Source organism: Melospiza georgiana, chromosome 2, assembly GCF_028018845.1.
Source record: "Melospiza georgiana isolate bMelGeo1 chromosome 2, bMelGeo1.pri, whole genome shotgun sequence".
In the NCBI taxonomy this organism is placed as follows: Eukaryota; Metazoa; Chordata; class Aves; order Passeriformes; family Passerellidae; genus Melospiza; species Melospiza georgiana.
The window spans coordinates 59,131,902-59,152,452 of record NC_080431.1 but is presented as its reverse complement, the minus strand read 5'-3'; the positions used below and the strand labels follow the sequence as shown (position 1 = coordinate 59,152,452).

General features: G+C 41.8%; 1 protein-coding gene across 2 annotated transcripts in view; it reads right to left on the bottom strand.

The window, feature by feature from the left end:
• STARD13 (StAR related lipid transfer domain containing 13) overlaps nucleotides 1-20,551 on the bottom strand; it is a 140,953-nt gene that overhangs the window by 103,895 nt on the left and 16,507 nt on the right. The window contains exon 1 of one of the 2 annotated variants that reach the window (XM_058044649.1): nucleotides 9,176-9,344. The exons of the other annotated variant lie outside the window; for it this stretch is intronic. Coding sequence (XP_057900632.1) covers nucleotides 9,176-9,344 — 169 coding nt within the window. Of the gene's footprint in view, nucleotides 1-9,175; nucleotides 9,345-20,551 lie in introns of those variants that run through there. 2 annotated transcript variants of the gene reach the window in all.

The window sequence follows — 20,551 nt, the reverse complement described above, 5'->3', positions numbered from 1 at the left end:
GCATGAAGCGCTGGATGAAGATAGAGCAATCCTGGCCATGAATCAGTGCCTGTATTATTTGATCCAGGCTACAGCACTCAGGCAGTAGTATGAAATGCAGCTTTTGCTGCTATGGCTCAGGTTTTGGCAAGGGTGTTTAGTTTTAATGCAGAATCAGCAGTTCGAATGATAAAGTTTTGGAAAAAGTATTCTGATATCTCAGTCTCTTGATTTGGAAGAAACTTTTAAGACAGATATTGCTGAATTGAAGAGACAAGAAACTCCTCTTAACTCTGGATAAGACCTAGGCAGACTGCCACACTTTTAACGAAGTGAAGCTGACAGGATGGCAGTTTTAAAATGTCCTCAGAAATACATATAAATACAGCTGTAAAAATGAAAAGAAAAAGGAAAAAAATGTAAAGCCAAGGACTTAACTGCCAAGCACTAACTTTTGGATTTTACATTATCCCCTTCAGATAAATGTTTGCGGGAAGAGAAAGCCATTACCTCTGAAGTTACAAAATGATTAGATATTCAGCTGCTGCCATCAGATGCAATTAAAGACACAAAACTTAGATTCATCCTGCAGAACATTAAAGTTTGCCAAATATATCATGAAAAAGCCACATTGTGTGGCTCTGAGAGTCTTGTCCTGTCCAGACTCCCACTCCCATATCAGTTGGGGACTAAGGAAAATAAAACATTCTGTGCTTCCTGAAGCTGAAATGATGGAAAAGGACTGTGCCTTTCACACATGTGAAAGATGGCACCTTGTGCCATCTGAGTGTTGACAGAGATACTGCTTCCTCCTCAAATCTAGAGTCATCTTACGTCTTTGGTCCCTTTTCAAATCCTGGGTCTTTTGCAAGGATGCTTGATTGGGATCAGCAATATGATCTAATATGATCTAATTATTTTGAATGGTTTTTGCAAGTTCTGACCTTACACAGATTCGGGACACTAATTTCAAAAGGAGAAGGATGAGGTTGTGGTTAGCTAATATGAACTGTCTCACAGTATGATATAATGAAAATTACTTAAGTACTTGGCTTCTAAACATAAATTATTTCTGCATTTTTGCAGGAATGAAAAGGCACTCCATGACAGGATACATTTGCTTTTGAGTATATTCATCAGAAACTTCAAGCATTAAAAAATGTATTACCTCTTTTGGGGGATAATACTGTAGAAACTTTAATATTGGATCTTTGGACCTTGTGAGGAAGGTTTTTCCTCATTTTGCACCTTCTGTGGCAGTGGCAAGAGGGGTTACAATTACACTGCTAAATGAAACACAGACTGATTCTTGTCTTTTGGTCAAGTGGCATCACTCACTTCGTGTCCTCTCTATATCTAGTAGTATAACTAGTCCTCTCTGAGGCTTAGTCTGAGCTGAGCCAGCTGGAGAAGCCCAAAACAGAGTCAGAGAATCTGCTCAGCAGCCCAGGGGGTACTTCAAGCTCACCTCCCATCTTTTTTATTCAGCAGCACAGATATGCCCACTTAGACTCAGAGGGACATTTTACTGCTGTACCAACACAGGGAGGCAATGTGTTAACACCTAATATCTGCAAGAGGGAGTTTCTGGATAATAGTGTGGGTAAATGGACATTGAAGTAATTGGCCCAAAGGATACATGCAATAAGGAAGGGGGAAGTGTTGTCAGAGATCTAGGGAAAAACCACATGGTTCAGCATGCACTGAGGGGTTTGGAGAAGCAATAGTTCTTTGCAGAGAAGTGTTACACAGGAGCAAAAGTTGTACCACCACCCCCATTTCCCAACCCATTCAGCAGTAAAAGCTGTGTTGCCTTTTCTTAAAGCTGAGGGTGCCATATTTTCCTGCAAATGATTGCAGGAAGGAAGCTGAGAAATCTCCCAGAAAATGGCAGGTCTGGAGGGTGCTGGATGCCAGTGGGTGTGTGTTTGTGACTGAAGAGGATAAAACCCAGAATTAAATTAGAGATTTAAATTTTAATTTGCTGCTTTTATCCATATTCCTAAACCATTCAAGTGGTGAAGGACTATAAACAAGCTCTGAAAAATCAATAAAATAAACAAACCATGAAAGACACTAGTGACACATTAAGGGGGAAAAAATCAGATACCCTCTAGGCCATTGGGACCAAAGGAGAGAAATCACAATAAATATACAGAAATTTTGGTTCCAAATCCTGAAAACTTTGCTCACATAAACAGACCTTCCTCTGACCACAATCCAGTTAAAAGAGAGCACAACTATGGCCAAAGGCCTGTAACATCTAGCTCATTAAAACAGTACCAGTTGACATTATTAGGATGTATTATTTTGCTCCTTTAGCACAGGGGAAGGTTCATGTGAGTAAGTAGCAGGGCTGAGTCCTTCTTTGGCAAAGGGCTTTGACTGGAAAGCAAAATGTCTGGTATGTTCCAGGCAGGCAGTTTCCATGCCTGGCAGATGGTATTTACTTAAGATGTACTGCACAGCCCATTATTTTAAACCAAGTCACTTTGTCAAGTTTACCTAACTTATCACAAGGATTGTTCATCTCTGTGTCTGTATTAGTCAAAATCCCATGTGTTCTGAACTGCTATGGAGGGATTGTTTTCTCCCTGTAGAATTAAACTCGGTCCTGTAACAAATGAGAGGTGAAAACCCACAAGATGTTTTCAAACTGAGTCACACACATCCTTTTCAGCCAAATCAAAATGCTCCCAAGTCCTCTGAATCATAGTGTCTACTCTTCAACAGCTTCTAAATAGCCCAGCTCAAGGTGCTCGAGGCCTCCTCTCTCCCACCATATTATGGTGTTCTTCTCTGATTAAACTGGACCTGAAAGGGGAAACTCCTCAGGTTTTTAAGCAAAAAGTGCACCACAAGCCACAAAGATGGGGGAGTTCTTGCTTGCATTTATTTATCTATAAAATGAGTATAAACAAGAAATGACACAACTAGTATTATACTGGATCAAGCTCACAGGATATGTAATTCATCATTTTACCCTCAAAAGCAGCTATTGAAAGGTGTAACAAACTCAACTACAGACAATTGTTTCATAACCTAGTAACAAGGGTCCTGTTTGCTCAGTCCCTTAGGCACTAGTCCAAACATATGTGATGTCCTATTTGAAACAGCTCATATATTTGTTTAAGTGCAATTAAACATCTGAGAATATCTTGTGATAGGAATAAGATAAAAAAAAACAGTGAGGCTAAGATGCTATCGTTGACTACACAGCTTGCACAGGAATAAAAATTAAAAGCACATAACTACTGCCAAGAAATAATAGTATCTGTTTGGAACCTAAAACTGCAGATTTTTTAAAATTAACATTTACAGTGCTCATGGTACAAACACTGCACTTTATTTTCAGAGATTTCTGTATAAATATGGATATAAGAAACTGAGTAGCAAAAATGCTACATACATATTCTCTTAATTAATCAACTATTGTGAGTAATTTCCATTTTACTTCTGTTATATAGCATTTTATATGCCAGAGTGACTTATCACTCCTTGTGAATTTAAACTAATTCCCCTTCTGATTATTATTACTCTAGTGATTCATTTATTGAGTATAAATCTTGCATTTATTGGCTTAAATGTCTTTTAATATTACTGTCTATACTTGTACAATGGGGTTAATATGAAATTCAGTCTCGTCCATGATCAATGCAGAAGATATATAGCACAACTACAGCTGTTCATTTCACGATTTCAAAATAAGAAAGCCTCAAGTTAAGATTTCACCTTGGCTGAAATCTTACTTTCAGTGAAATTGAGAGTAAAAGTCTCCTAACTTATAAGAAGAGCCAAGATTTACTTTTTTGTGTCCAACCTGCATGTGTCAGCTGAAGTGCCTTTGACATTTCATGGCTGTGAAGCTTTAAGACTAGAAATAGCCACTATTATTGAATCCAATCTCCAGTACCACACAGGCCACTTCTAGTTACATATTTGAACTTTTTTGCCAGATAGTGGCCCCAGTGAAGGTTTCTCCCTTTTAAATGTCCTGTAGTTTATGAAGAACAACTTTTTAAAACTTTAATTAGCTGGACTGCACTCTTCTATACCAATATTGTTTTTAATATAAACACATCTCAGGGCACTCTGAGCTTATAAATACCTCTAAGGATGCTCACATTTTTTGTGTTAAAGTGTCCAACAAATACTTCAACCATTTCAGAGTACAAGTACATAATAAAAGTATTTTTAAAAATCCTATTATTTAACTGAGGAACTCTAGTTTCTTCAAGTTTAGGTCTAAGGACTTGAGGAAAGAATGTATAAGGAAGAAAAGATGATGAAGAAGCTTCAGGTGACATAGGGTCTCAGTTTCTAAGGGGCCTTAAAGAGTGTATGAAACAATGAACCCAAAGATCCCTTTGCTGTGAGCACACACCTGCCCGGCACACATCTAATGGTGGAGGGGGGTGGACCATGTCCCAGCTGAGGTCTGCAAAGCAGCTCTGCAGCTGAGGATGTTCCTCCTGGTGCTCTGGGCAACCCCAGCCCCAGTTCTGTCCTCTCCTGTGTGCCTGGGCTGGAGCGTAGACAGAAGCACCTCAAGAGGAGGCACCGGGAGCTGAAAAGTGGTTGCAAGGTGCTGCTGCCCTGACTCCCCAGCTTACAGGCTCATGAGACAGCAGACCTCCAGCACTGGTCAGAGATGACCTAAGTGAGGGTGTTTGTATCATTACCACCAAGGCTGAATCTTGTTGGTTAATCTTTCACTTTCCTGCTTTCAGTCAGTGAGGTTTAAACGTGCAGGTAAAGTGGCCAGCATCCAGAACAGGAGAAAGGCTATGGTTCAGGTTGCCTGAACAACTCTATTTTGTCCTCTTTGTATGTCTGACCAAACTCACAGTCTTTAATTTTTTAATTGTATCCCATTTCCCATCCTGCAATCCACACCTATGTACATACCAGGAATTTTATGTGGGCTTTTTTAATGTAGCCTGTGACTGCAACATTTTCACCTATATGACTTCTCTGTTCTCCTTTTGAATACAAGAGCATATTATCTCTTATGGCAGAATAATTGTTGAAATTTAAGTCACTTGAATTGCATAATTTTTTCCAAGTCACTTGTATACCTCTGTAATGCTTTCCACAAATTCTACTCATGCTTAGAAAAATAGAAGAATTAAACACCTAGAACTAATTACAAAGGGAAGACTATAAGACAGAAAAGTGCATTTGTTTGCACATTTCTAAAACTCACTCAAACCAGACAAATCCAGGTGACCAAAGGTAATAGCAAACATATAAGATCAAAACTGAAATTGCAACATGAGAGTATAAAACATTTGCTGAGTGCTGAATGGAGAGTTTGCCTTGAAAAATTGAAAGTCTGATTTAATATTGCTCCATCGAACAATTTTCTTCAACTGTTCTTGCCTGTGGATATAAACTGAGACAAATCACAGGACATTACACACCGTGGGCAGGAATTTACTCACTGAGAATAGGAATTTGTCTTGTTTTCATTTGCTTCTTCATATTATTGTCTTATTGAATGTGCAGGCGAAGAATCTAATTTTACTGTAGGTGAAAGGGAACATTCCTTTACCAGCCTGTCTATGCTGGGGCAGATGTGGCTTCATTCACCTTGACTTACACTCTACCTGTACTGCACAGCCCAATTTAACATTTTCAGGGTATAGCCTTAATTCTTCATTACTTTTTACCTACAGCTACTTTTTATATTTTCTATTCTGCGCTGAGTTTAGCCATGCACTGTAAAAGAAATAACAACTTTGTGACTCATGTAATATAAATTCTTAAAAGCCACCACCTTATTTATTTAAAGAAAACATGAGTAATCGTTAATGAATTCTCATACAGTTACTGCATAGAGAGTTTGAATAAATGCCTCAGACCAAGCATGCTACACCCCGTTCCTTTAGGCTGAGGCATGTGTCCCCTTCAGTGTGGAAATGAATGGCCTCATGGGGGAAAGGGAATCATCAAAAAGATCACATCTTGAAATTACCTGTTTAATTCCAAACAGATAATTACCACTCACATTCACAGGCCACCTCATAATTCTGCCTGAAGGAGTTGGTGGTGTACACAAACTAAATATTTAGGACTTTGAGAGTATGATCTGATTGAAATAACAGTCTGGTTCCTGTCATTTCCCTTGTGGTGGTTTTCTTTTTAGAAATGATTAAATAGTATAATTCCTCTAATGACTCATTTAGTTTATTTTTAACTAACACCAAAGGAAAATACAAAGGAAATAGTTTTCAGCAAATGTGTTTTTCAGGGAGGGAAAAAAGCTGTATTGTGGTATGATAGCGTAAATTAGCATAGTTTAGAACAGTATATGCAGCTAATGGCTGAAAAACTAGCACTATGTGCAACACTTGGTATCACACTGCATCACTGACCAGGAATGGAAGCTTTGTCTTCTTTATACATTATAAATTGGATATGCTGTAATTTTGTAAAACATTCCTTTAACTAAGGAAAAAATTTCCCTGATATAACAATCCTACTTCAGGTGCCTCCAGTCTGAAAACGAGCAAGTGAAAAATAACTGGGTAAGAGCAGAGAGCAGGTATTCAAACAAGCCCCAGGGCAGCTTAGCACTTAAACATGTGGCAGATCTGTTTTCAGCAAAGTAATTTACAAGGCAGGATTCACCATTCCAACAATCTTAAAATGCAGGCTGGATCTTTTTCTAAATGTATGCTACAATCCAAATTATTAGATTGGAGAAGTGCTAACACAAGAATTGGGGTAGCTATGCTCAAATATTTTGTCTTAATAGCCTTAAAATGTATAACTCAAAGATACACAAATTCAAGCAACTAAATGATGATTTACATGCTTTACTCAACTGAATGACTGAAAGCAAGTTTTGGTTCTCATCTTGCATCTCCTAATCTACTTTTCAATATATTATTGATAAGTTTCTTTGTGGCACTCTGCTAGTTATCAATCCCATTTGTTAATGGGGTAAAACTCATTCACGGCTAAAAGCACAGCCTGATAACTCCACCCATTTTAGAGTACTCTTCCAGTACCCTCTGGGAAAAGGATGGGGACTGATCCAGTACCCTCACGCTGCTTACAGTCTGAACAAAGCAAGCAGAGAGGGTGACATGCTAATCCAGCAAAACTTGGTGGAAGTCTTGTGAGGGATTGATGGATCTCGGTTTTTCATCCAGACCATAAACTGGAGGTTTCAAACTGAGTCATATTAGTTAGGCTTAGACTTTTTGGTATTGCTAATACAACTATTTGTATGAAAATTATTAGTCATTACTTAGGGCACTGTAGAACAAAATGTGTGCCTTGGTTTTGCACTAGATGTGTGTCTGCCTACATATGGGCTTACAGACAGACATCAGTATCTATCTGCACACATAATTTCCTTACTGCTAATGAACGGACACGTGACCAACAGTGGATCTTGTCCCCAGCTTACATCAATAAAAGAAATAATGTATTCATTCTTAGTGACCCAAAATACATAAATATTTCATATAGTGAACAGTAACATACATCACATGATCAAGGTACTATACAAATATCATTTCCACAGCTCTGTGCAGAGCAGGTCGGAAAGCTGTGAAAGAGAAGCAGAGTCATGCACCACAGACTGACCATCCATGCAACAAGCTGCAGGAAGAAAAGTTACAACTTTGAAACTTCCCACCATGCAACTTTTCCAAAGTCTCAGCAGCACTGCCTGGCTTTGGCAGCCCTGGCTGTCCCAGACAGATTACAGGTTACAAGAGGGAATGCTAAACAGCACCATGACAGGTAGAAGAGGTGTGTTAATCCATCACATCCTCAGTTAATGCTGTTTGAACACTAAGTTGGTACTAGCACTGCACCCAAAACATTTTCAAATAAACTTGTAGAGAAATAAATTACCCTTTCTTTCCATTCAATCCAGGCCATACACTGGGTACACAGAATGACATAATATCCTTCCTGAAATCAGAGCTGCAGTGAGGACCAGTATCCTTCAAACACGACCAGTTCCTGAGACTGCCTTGCAAACAACTACATTTTCCTAATTGCCACAGAAACTATCTTTTTCATCTTTTTAAACCTAGCCAAAGAATTATACATTGTTTTCTTTATAAATGCAATAAAATTTCATCACTATATTCTGTACTTCTGCCAGAGTTCGACAGCCATAAATCTAAAGAATCTTACTGGAAAGCAGCGCATAAAAATAGCCATTCCATTTAACTGCTGCTGGTCAAAACCTCACACCAATTGCTGTGATATTTGCCAGATATGAATGATGTCATCTCCATACCTGCCCCTAGCAGAATCAAACACCTTTTTGCAAGCTGTCCAGAAAGTGGCTTTTATCATCAGAAATTATTTTTTTTAATGTGACATTTTTCTGCATGTAGGACCACATCCACTTTGGAAACCAGTGCTCTTGAAAAGAGGATTCCATACAAAACCATGATCAATACAAAACTGTGTATTGATTTGCTTTTTAATCCAGAAAAATTGGTACAGTTGGTTAGGGTTTTTATCTTTGCATTAGCCATTGTGAAGATGATTTTAAATTGTGTGCACAGGCCAAAGGATTTGCTCTGGGGCCCATCTGCATTTAGCTTTACTGCCATAGACAGACATTCAGAAAAAACCAAATCGATACATTTGTAATGACTGCTTAGATAACTGCTTAAGCAGCTGTGGAAAGCCTAGTCAGCAATTATTTTTAAGGATATGAGACAGATTTTCTAATGCCCTGACAGTTACACACGCTTGTTCCCAAAGGATGTTATCCCAGTTGACTTCTTCCAGTCGCACTGGACTTCTGCTTCTTTTTTAAGTGGGTGACCATCTATTCTTCTTTTGTGGGTTACCATGGGCAGGTCTGACCTGTAGCAACCAGAGCAGATGGGCTGGTGCCAGTAACTGCTCAGACAGTCACACAAGACGAAGTTCAGCACCTAAGATACCACAGTAGTTTATGATTAAAAGGTAACTTAGTTAAATGGCTAATCATGCACTAGCATTTGTCTCCTGGTGATCGGTGCATGTGTGTATGTGTGCAAACAGAGAGCTATGAATGACTATTTCAAACCCTGTCTCTAGCCACATTAATTTGGAATAGAGACAGGAAACGAGCCTGAAATATGAGGCATTAAAACCTGTTCTCTTACGAAAGAGCAGAGCTGCAGCCCCTGCGCCAGCGCCGGGCTGCGGAGCGCTGCTGCCAGCAACTCACCTTGCTGAATCTTCGTCACCAGCTGGTGACGGGCAAGAATCCTGCTGGTCCTGTACGGAGGGCGCCGGGCGGCCGGATCGCAGCGCCACAAGAGCTCCTGGCCCTCGGGGGACACCGCGTTCAGGTACAGGCAGGCGGTGCCCGCGGCCCGGGGCACCTGCTTCAGCATCGCCGCTGCCCCGATCGGAGCCGGGCAAGGAGAGCAGGGACGCTCCAAGCCCCTGGGAGCTGCGAGGAGCGAGCGCTTTAAACGCCAAAGGAGTGCCAAGACCTACTACAGCTCGGGATTCCGGCTCTCCCACATGATCCGCGCGGGCCAATCGCTCCAGCACAGCAGCCTGGGGAAGTGAGCCTGCCGAGCGGGACAGACAGCCTGCCCCAGCCCGGCACACAACCCCAGCCCCAGCCCCAGCCCCAGCCCCGCACAGCCTGCCCCAGCCCGGCACACAACCCCAGCCCCAGCCCCGCACAGCCTGCCCCAGCCCCAGCCCCAGCCTGTCCCGATCCAGCCCCGCACAGCCTTTCCCAGTCCCGCACAGCCTGCCGAGCCCCTCACAGCCTTTCCCAGCCCCAGCCCCAGCCTGCAGCAGCCCCAGCCTGTCCCGGCACCTCCCCGGCTGGCCGGAGTTTACCCAAGCACGGAGGGGCTGCACCGGGCCGCTTCAGAAAGCAAAGAAGAAATAGTTGAAGATGTTCGAAAATGCGTATTTTAAAGTATTCAGGGCTGCCGAAAACCTTTTTCTCCTCTACTCTACGCTGCCCAGCTGTTGACTCATCTCTGGAGATGATGCCCTCACTTTTCTAAAAATCATACCCCTGTTTGCCAAGAAAGAAGTCCGTTTACGGAAGGGCTGTCTGAATCTCCAAAACCGCACGGTACAAGGAGCACTGGAACAAGCGAAGCCCTTGGGATGAAAAAAATTCAACAACACCTAGCAGCAGCTACTCAGCATAAACAAAACCCAAGAGTCCCTAACATTAATGCTACCAAGAACTGGTCACAGCCTGGAAGAGGGAAAGGAGGTGGAGATGTTCTCTGTTATTCATCTTTTTTGTTGTTGTTTTTTTTGTTTTTAACAGACAGAGGGGCATGTGTTTTCATTCTATCCTCACATATCAACCACTGAGTGAGCAGAAGATGCTATTTCTTTAATTAATCATATGGAAACAGAACATTGCCACTTTTATAAGCAGGAGGGCAGCAAATCTGAGTGAAAATATACTGAAAATGCCCTTCTAGTCAAATAATTTTTAATTATATTCTAAAATACCAATATTTTGTATTAATACACCCCTAGTGTGTGCTGATTTCTAATAATTATGGGAAATGAGGGATTTCTAAGAATCCCAGGTCAGGAATGATGCTGCCACCTCCATGCCCCTTCCCAAGAGACCAGTGTCAAGCTGAGGTGCGGCAGCTGACAGCACTGTTGGAGTGGCTGCAAGCCCCAGGCAGCAAGGGCTCAGCCCCATCCCAACTCAGGGGGGATCTTGAGCTCCCAGAACTCTACCTGGACATCCATCTGCAGTGACATTATTGTCTGCGTCCTGTTCCCCAGCCTGAAGGCCAACAATATCTCACGACATGCGATGGTACAATGGAACTCTCCTCGCACTCCCTGCCTCACAGATGCTGACCAGGACAGGGCCATCAGGTGGCACTGCCTGGGACCTGCCTCCTCACAGAGGACAGGGCAGGTACAGTCACTAAACGTGAGAGGGGGAAGGACAGCTCTTGTTCACAACTATTCATTAAAATTTTGCTCCGTGAAAACCCCCTTAGAACATAGTTTTACTGCGATGCAATCTGTTCTCATTACACCTTATGAATTTTATTCCTCATCAATGTGAGACTTGTGCAGTGCCATAAAACGGAGAAATATAATTCCAGGTACTAGAAATTTAAAATGAATGCTGTAGACTGGAAGCCTTCATTACCTGTTATTACCATTAACAGCACCTGCAGGGTCTGTACGTGCTGCTTTTTGCTCCAAGTATGCCTGCATGACCTTCTCTGAGGCTCTAAGCAGAAACTTCAAACTCAAGAGCAAAGACACAGCATCACGATCATCTACACTCCCAAACAGGGCTGGGCACTGGCAGCCAGGCATAGGACTGACTTCTCTGCCTTGCTGTGCAAAGAGGAGAGGCAGGATTGCTTCACAGGTGTGAACAGAGAGAGCCTCAACAGCAGGGAAGAGATGGCTCCCATTCCTACTCCAGCTTGCCAAGCCAGTGTCAGTCACTCTGCTGCCATCTTTTCAGAATAAATATCCCAGAGACTCTCAAACATCAATGACAGGCACAGTGTTTATCCAAAGAGACATTACCTCCATGCAGGGAAATTCATATTTGATTAATCTACAGTTCTTTGATCTAATTCTATTTTTAAAATGCCATTGCTAATGTAAAGCAAGTATTAACATTTAATACTACTCTGCTTAAATATTCAGAAGGATTTCTTTTTCCGTTGGAAAATGCATTGACTTTTTCAGCTAATGGGATTCTGCATTCTTCCTTGCAATACTTCCAAAGTCTAGGAAGCAGTTGAAGAGAAATGTAATGCTTCAAAAGCCAGTCCAAAGAAACGAAGACCACAGCAAGAGCCTAAGTAAGGTGTATATACTAGTGAACACGTTCCTAAGGGATCAGCAAACCCAGTTATATGCTTGTAACAGACAGCAGAGTACCAGCCTCAGTGCCCCCTGGCTGCCCATCCCTTCCCATGTCCTCACCAAGGGGTAAGGCAACAGGGCAGAGCTGCCCTGCCAGCTTCCCAGCCACTCATCTCAGAGGTTACAAAGGACAGAATAAGAAGCCTCTGTTGCTGAATGATGACTTTCCTCTCAGACACCAGGGTCCAAACACAACTTCAGAGCCAGAGGGTTGCCCCAGGCTCGGTGCTGACGAGTGCTGCCTGCGCTGAGGCTGAATTCTTTGGCTTCAGTCCAGTACTTGCATAGTAGTCAAATAAAACAAGAAACAACAAGAGTTAGCTGGTCTTGTGGTGCGTGTTTGAAAGCTCCTGTGCTTGAAGTTGTGCATGGCGAAAGAAAGAAGTAGCCCTCCTTGCATACTTTTAAAATTACTATATCCTTGTTTGGTGACTGCCTTGACACTCACTGTTTATTTTCAAAAATGTGTCATTCAGACAAAGAAAATCCTTTGGCCATCAACCTCTCAGACAAGATGTACTAGAGAGGTCTAAGTTGTTATATAATAGCACTACTTAATATTTCAATCTCAGTCTACAGACTGTTTCTGGAATAGTTAATAGAGCAACACTGAACTTCATGCTAATGCATCTCATAAAAGCACTTCAAAATAAAAGCTTCCCTGTGCATTTTACAAGGAAATGTAAAGGCAGGGAGCTCCCTCCCATTTTACAATACACCTGAAATTGCGGCCAGTCTTGACAGAAGCACAGCCCATGAGATGACAACCCAACCCCATGCTCCCATGTTGTGACTGATCCATGCAGGAAAGGAGATTCCTTCATAAAAACATGTCTGGAATTAGTGGGTTTTTTTAAAAAAACTTATCAGAAATGTCCACACTGATATCTGTAGTGTAATAACCACGTGTCACATCTAAAGTGACAATCAGTAGCTTGATGGATACTGAAATACTATGGGATATCAGGAATCTTTAACTAAAGACATTCATATAGCACAGTGCTTCTGATGACTGCATGGACTTAGTATAACTGGCAGTTAGCTCAAGGAGTCATACTCCTTCCTCTCTATGCAGAGGCAGCACTGCAACACTTCATTTCTGTTAATTGATTTTTATGTCTCTCTGACAACCTTTCTCCCTGAAATGGCATTTGGTGTGAGAAAGGGATTAACTATTGGCAGGAAAAGTTGCCCCAGGGCTGCTCATAGATACTGCAGTATCTCAAGCAGTACTGGAAATCTGCTTCCATTTCACTGCGAGTAGAGTGCTGACATCAGCTGGAGAAAACAACACAATGTACTCTAGAAATGCCAAAATATATTTGATAACAAACTACTTTAATAATCTGCTTATGACTGGCTTATCTGGGCAAGAAAATAGACACCACCTTGGCCTTAGAGAATTACTCCAGGAGGCAGTGCTTCAGGGGGGTAGTTGAGGACAAATTGAGATGAACATCAATTTTCCATTTGCATTACTATAAATATACAAATATATAAATATATAGATATAGATATAAATAGAAAATAGAAACAGAAATAGAAATACTAAACTGATTTTATAGTCAGGAGTGCTGATTTACATCTTAGAATGCACACCTCCCAGTGAACTGTGAAATATGTCTGTGATGTTGTACCTGGCATGGAGTTCTCCAGGCTGGGATTGAACCTGCTGTTCTCACACAGTAATCAGCCACTTGATCTCCCCGAAGTGACCCATTTCCCTTTCATTGTTAGTTGCACTTATCTCGTTATTTCACATCAAAAATTTAATGGCAACTTGACAGCCTCTCTTCATTAGAAAGCACTGGTTCTATGAGAACAAAACATTTTCCTATCCACTAGAGGAGCACATTTGTTATTAACATTAGTGACATGTAGTTAGAAGCAGGAAACTCTTGTTTTCAAGTCACAGAAGAAAAAAACTCAGGCATGTGCTTTCAACTTTCTGATCTCTGGACTCCCTTCTATAATTCTGCAGGTAGAAGAATAGTTCAGTTTGCTGGATTATCGCCTGACTTCAACACCTTATATATGCAATATATCCTGGATACTGAAGTCCTATCCACATATCCCTATCCTATCCCTACATTCTGTATTTCTTACTGCCTCTGCCTTTAGAAATGCCTGCACAGCAGCTCATGTACTAAGTACAGGCAGTTTCTCCTTTCTCAAATTCAAGAAGAGAAAAACTTCACATGCGGGGAAGCCAAAGCTGTGTTTAAGATGAAGCTATCACTTCACATTTTGAACTCTATCTCTGGGACCAGGACTTTAAAAAGAAGAAGTTCATTGCCTGCTGTTTAGGATAAATGTTTTATGTTTGAACACAGACATTTGTTTGAGAGCTGTTTGCTGGGATTACTGCAGGCTGCAAACTCTTTCATACAGGGCATGAAGCAGCAGGGAGTCTAGAGCAGCCAGAAATGCTTCCCTCTGGCTCAGTGGCACTTTTTGACTTTCTTCCTAAGGCTGTGCTGGGGCACTGAGGCTCTGCAGCTCATCTGGGGCAAAAGGAAAATAGTTGATGTGAGATTTCTGCATGGCCAGGAAGCGAGATGGAGACGGCTAATAGCTGTATGGAATTACAACAGAGGATTGTTTCATGGCAGACCCCGATACTGATGTGTTCTGGAGGAAAGTCAGCTGCTGTGTCAACTGTCTGATAGTGAGGTTTAAAAATGAACAGGGATTCTTAAGCATGAGAGAGGCATACACACAGCCTTGAAGATAAACTTCAAACCAGGAGATGAGGCTTCTGAAGAGTACACCATATACTTTTCTTCCAGTGTCCCCATTCCAGCATCAGAGGACAATCCATTTGCATTTTAAGACCCACATGTTCAATGAATAGTACTGCTACATAAAATACCTCCTGATTACAAACAAGAACGTCAGAAGCCTGGCCACAGCACAGAAGCAGAAGATTAGAAATTATGTGCAGGAGTGCAACAGTAGTACATTTAGGGACCAAAAGGATGGCAGGGAGGTGAGTAACCAGCCACCCAGGCAAACTTATGGAAATAAAGACACATGCAAAAAGCCAGGAAGATGAGGGTCAAGGCAAGAAAGTACGATTCATGTCATCAGTTCTCCTGTACAGGTGCTCAGGATGTTAAATAAAAGGAAAATGAATAGTAAGTGATTTGATAAAGGCTCCTCTAAGATCCTCTACCAAGCAATCATAAAGAACCTCAGCTATCACAGATAAAAAGGAAAAGACCACTTGTGGTTTAATGACAGCTTAAACACAGGAAACAAAAGGAGTAATAAATAATCTATGTTCCCAATGGGATAAGGTTCCCAGAGGATTCACACAGACATTAGTGTTGGAACTTGTTTTGTCCACTATCCATACATGGGTTTTATAATGGGCCTGGATAATCAGCTGGAAAAATATAATAGTGATACCAAAGTAGTCTGTCAGTCAAAAGAGAAATTGGTTGTATGCACTGAAGGTGTTTACTACAATATTGACTAAGAAGGCCTTAAAATTTAAGCTTTTGAAGGCTGATAAATGCACAGGACAAAAACCACCCTAAAGGTAACACAGAACACAGTGATGAGATTTAATGGGGCTGTAATCTCTAAGGAAACAGGTCTTGGATAGGTTTATGAAAACCCAATACAAGTGCTCAGTAGGAACAAAAAAATAGCAAAGTGGATTTTAAAACTTTTTGGAAAAGTAATTGAGTGCAAACCAACAAACATGGTTATGCCATTACAAATGTCTGTTCACCATTTGGTAATTATGACGTCTTTTCTCACAGTGGATAAAGTTGGGAATGGTAAGTGGGGGTAGGTTCAAAATGAATGAGCATAAATAGTTCTCCATATATGTATAGCTGACCCCTGCAAGTCATTGTTTGAGGTTTTGAAGTCATTGTGGTTGCCAGAAGTTAGCAGCACTCAAAAAAGGATGAAATCCCTGGAAGAAAAATTCAGCAAGGACCATTAAGCACAAAATTCCAGCTTATGGCTCAGGACCTCCTTGAACCAGGTGGGTGCAGGTAGGATATACAACATGTACAAAATCACTACATACCTTTCCCAGCATTATTTTTCCAAAAATAGCTGCATCTGCCCACTGCCCAGCTGGCCATGATACTGAGTTGGTCTGACCTGTGGCCACCCCACTGGGGCTGCTCTGAGCAGCAGTGGCCAGTCTGTATTCTCACCTGAGCTAACCAGATGTACCACCCACAGCCTATGTAAATGTGGGCTCCTAACAGCACTCCCAGTGCAGAAATGCATCAAAATAACTGCTCCTGTGGTCTGTGGCTGCAGCCTGCAGAATGGCAGTATTTCCCTGGGCTCAGCCTCTCCGTGCCCTCCTGTCACATTTGCTGGTGAAGTGTAACCTCCTGGTCTGTTGGCCACAATGTCGGGCTCAGAGGATGTGACCTCTCTGTCCCTTCTGTTTTCCCAGGGGCTCAGAAGGGACCAGGAGCTCCTGGATAGTTGGTAAGATCATTGGAAGGGGTCAGTTGTTTCATCCAGTGCCTGACTGCTAATTTAGGCATTATGGTCTCACTCTTGTTCAGTTTTTAAACATTTTTCCTCAGTCAAACCACACCAGCACATGAATAGAGACTCCACTGGCCTTAGGTGAACTCTTCACAAGCCAGGAATAGCGTCCCACGCTGTGTAAAGTCCCTAAAGACAGTGGTTCTTCACAGTAAATTAAGGAAAAAAACACAACAGCTGGGTAATAGAGTTCAAAAGAGAGGAGGACATTTCAGGTGGCAGACCTCCTCTGCTAAAGTATTTGGAGAGGATTATGACAGAAATGAGCTAAAAGTAGTTTCAACTTAGTGCAACTCCATATGCTAAATCTATACACAAGTTCCTGTGGGTTCACAGGAACTCTGTAAATATATTTAAGTAGTGGTGGGCTTACACACATCCTAATCTCACAGTCTCACTAACAAAGTGTTTGGATAACACACTGATAATGTAAGGAAGTGTTTAGATAAACTTAGTTCCTTATAGTTATCCAAATACATTGTAAATCCCCACACAGCCCTACTGCTGGTGTCACTCAGTCACAGACAAACATTCCTATCTGAGCTGAAGGCTCATGCCTTTGCAGACTTCAGGTAAGGGCTTTGCTATTCATTTTCTTTTCAACAGGACTCCAGTACTACCATGATCAAATAGGTAAGAGATGAAATATTCAGGTTTTGATCTGGTTTTGCCAGAAGATTTTCCCTCTCTCTGGGCTAGAGAACCAATGCCAAAGTTAGATTTCGTAAAAGTTTTTAAAAAGCAACAAGGCAGAACAGAATAATTCTTGGCAACACTATTTCAAATACAGCAGCAGGGGACTGGTGTCTGGGAACATGAAATTCTCCAGGCTCCTTGAAATCAATGAATACTTGTTGCATGATTTCAGTCTCTGGCCCAGTAAGGCAGACAGACACGATGGTTAGGGCACAGCACTTGTGGCAGTGACTTGCTGGAAGACTTCAGGGAAGTTGTATAACCTGTCTCTGTACACCAGTTTCCTGACTGATACCAGTAATCTTTGCCTTTCTTAACTATTTTGGTACCTATATGTAAAAAAAAAGGAAATACAATTTTGTAGGAAGATTTATTTTCTTTACAAGCAATATCAGTCCACTAGAGGCAGACTAAAATCTACTGCATGAGCTAAGGAGAAAATAAAAACGCTTTAAAATGATCTTACACCTGTAGTGGATTCCTTCAGATGAGACACTTATTGCCTAAACTTGCAGATAGCCAGATATTTCCCAATGTGTTATTAAATGCATGTTGTCAGATCTAATCAGCTCTGTGTAACAAGGATGTAGGGTTGTACATGCGGCTCTGCAGAACAGTGTGCACTAACCAGTGAGCTGAGCCTGGACTCTAGGGCTGGACTGCAGCCTTGCGTGCAGGGAAGTGGGATACATACAAAGTATTTTGTTCACAGACAGTTGGAATTCCTCCTTTTTTATTCTACAGTCCCCAGGCCATCACCACCAGGACAGCCACTAGGTACAGCAAAGCCATCCCTTGGCTGGTTACTCTCCCTGGAGACCCAGGGAAGCTGGGGCTTTGGCTGATGCCTGGGGGAGGTTTAGGTTACGGTGGGGTGGCAATTGTTCCTGGAGAGGGATGTCCTTTGCAGAGCCTACTGACCTGTTCTGCCTCTCCCATCTCCCCAGTGAAGAAAACTAAATCAAGCCTTGTGGCAGCCACTGTCCCTGGTGCAGTGTGGGGACATCTGGCCCGACACATGGCAGGTCTGTGCTGCTGCTGCGAGGGTGAGTGGGGGCACTGAATACAGAGCTGAAGTCTGTCCTCACAATGTCTGGGAATGGGCTTGCCCATAACAGGGTGCACACAACATTTTCTTCCCTCCCCTAGGTCACCAGAACAAAGACCCAGTACAAAAACCATCATGGATGAGCAGAGAATCTGGTCACTGTCCCAGCCTTAAGGCTGAGCCACCAGCTCACAGCAAGCGTGACCAACACACCTGCACACTTATCTGGCTGCATAATATCAGCAAGATTATGTGTGTCTGATTGGCAACCTCACAAATAAAGAAGCTGAGGGAATATGAGACATGCATGGATCACTTATTCCTTACCCAAAGCTAGAATTTAGCACAATCTACAGCAAGTGTTCTGTATAGCCCCATCTGTTTGGAGTAGAAAGAATGACGCCTATAACTTTTAATCTCAAATTATTTCTTTCTTCCTATCATAAAATTTTGGAGTATAAGATACATATAGTATTTTTCTAATTAAAAAAATAATTAAAAACCCAAATAAATCCCCCGAATAATTCTTGGCAGAACTTTCACAATAAAACAGTAGTGGGACAGTTTACAATATTGATATTTATAAACTGGACAAGTCCCTGGACAAGATTTTCCGTCTTCTAGCAACCAGCTGCTCTATGCTTAATATAAGCATTTCATTTTTAGACTCCAAATTTTTGCATACTTCTTTTCACTCACATTTCACATTGTGCTAAATACACACCACAGACTTGATGTGTCTCACTGGATAATGCTGCAGGTTGTTGGTTTTTTTACAGAGTGGAAACCTACCAAATAGCAGGACCAACAGAGAGGAGAGGGCTTCCCAGAGCTCCCTTTCCAGCCGCCTTGCTGCTCCTTCTAAAAAAAGGGCAGGCAGCCTGCAGCTCTCTTTCCCCATAGCCTCCCTTTGGACAATGCTTCCAGTGTACAGGAAGGGCCAGAAAAAGCCTAGAACCTTCAGCAGTGCAGGCAAGATGAACTATTTCCCAGCAAACATTCCTCCTTCTCTTCCAGTCCCCAATACAGGTGTACTTCCTTTCTCCCCTAGCTCACACACTCCCTTGCACACCCTCTTCCAGCAGCCACTTACCAAGATTCTTCCTCTGTTGATTCCCCCTCTGCTCGAAATAGGCACACCAAGAGAGTTGGTTGATAAGTTCCATTCCAGCTGAGAATTTCTTTTTACTCTCTCAATTACAGAGTGATGAAAATATTGCTGTCTGCTCTCATGTTTATCCTGGCATCCTATCACATCCTTCTCACAGGCTTTCTCCCTGTCTGAATATACAGCTCTGTTTGAAATCAGCCTCACGGTGTTCCTCATTTGTTGTTGTCTACTTAAGGTGTTGCTCCATGTTTATGGAATGCAGTTTTACTGGAAAAATTCCTTGGCCAAAACCTTCAAAAGGAACTACTCATCTTGGGTCTATTTTCCAATGCACTTGGAAAGCTCTGACTTTCTGGGAAGGTTGGTTTCCTCAGTCTGGACATTAGACCTCTTTGAAGTATCTCAGTTGGGCAACAAAATATTGCAAAACTGAAATTGCACCTGACCCGTGAAGAAGGTTTGTCCTCTTTATGTTTCCCAATTTTTTTTTGCCTCTTGTTCCATCAGATTTTGACAAGCAAGTGCTGTTCTTAGCTATAAGGACATGAAACTAAGGCAAAACTGGGTCCTGAAGGAAGTTTCAAGATCATGATGTTGTGGAGTTCTTTTGCTCCAAGCCAGAATTCATTATATACCCCGTAAGTGCTCAGGATTAGCACGTATGTAGCTGAGACTGGAATTGGCATTAAAGTACTTCATATGTACTCTCTTCTTGAATTGCAAAAGAATGAAGCAGAGATTCACGTATTTCAGTCTTTATTTTTTCTCCTTTTATGTCCTGAGGAGCTTATGAAAAATAATATGCTCACTGGTTTCTAATATGTTACCAAACATAATAGGTTGGATGATAAATTAAAACCAAATGGAGTTCTGAATGTTTTGCTTTCAAGCCTGTATTGCTTTAAAAATAAACTTTGTTCCCACTTTGCTCAGATTAGTGGCACTTCACTTTGCTCAGACTAGTGACACAGAGGCAACTCTGACCATGACACCTGGAAATGACATGAAAATAACTTTTTAAAATAGCAATTGTGATGTGAGGGATTACACGTCTGCAGAACATTTCAAACGGGAAACAGTTGGCGTGTCTCACAAGCTTAGGTGTAGCTCAGCTAGGAAGTGCACAGTCACATCATAAACCTCCCTTTTACTTTGCTCCTAATTGGCAGCCCTGCTAACAACATCAACAAAGAACTATTTACTGAAACCTGGAAGCTAAGAGGTCATACCATAAATTTGTCATGTTGTTATACTCTTTCCTAGGCATTCACCAGCAGCTGTTGTGAAAAACAGGATACCTGAGCCTTGATGGACTTTTG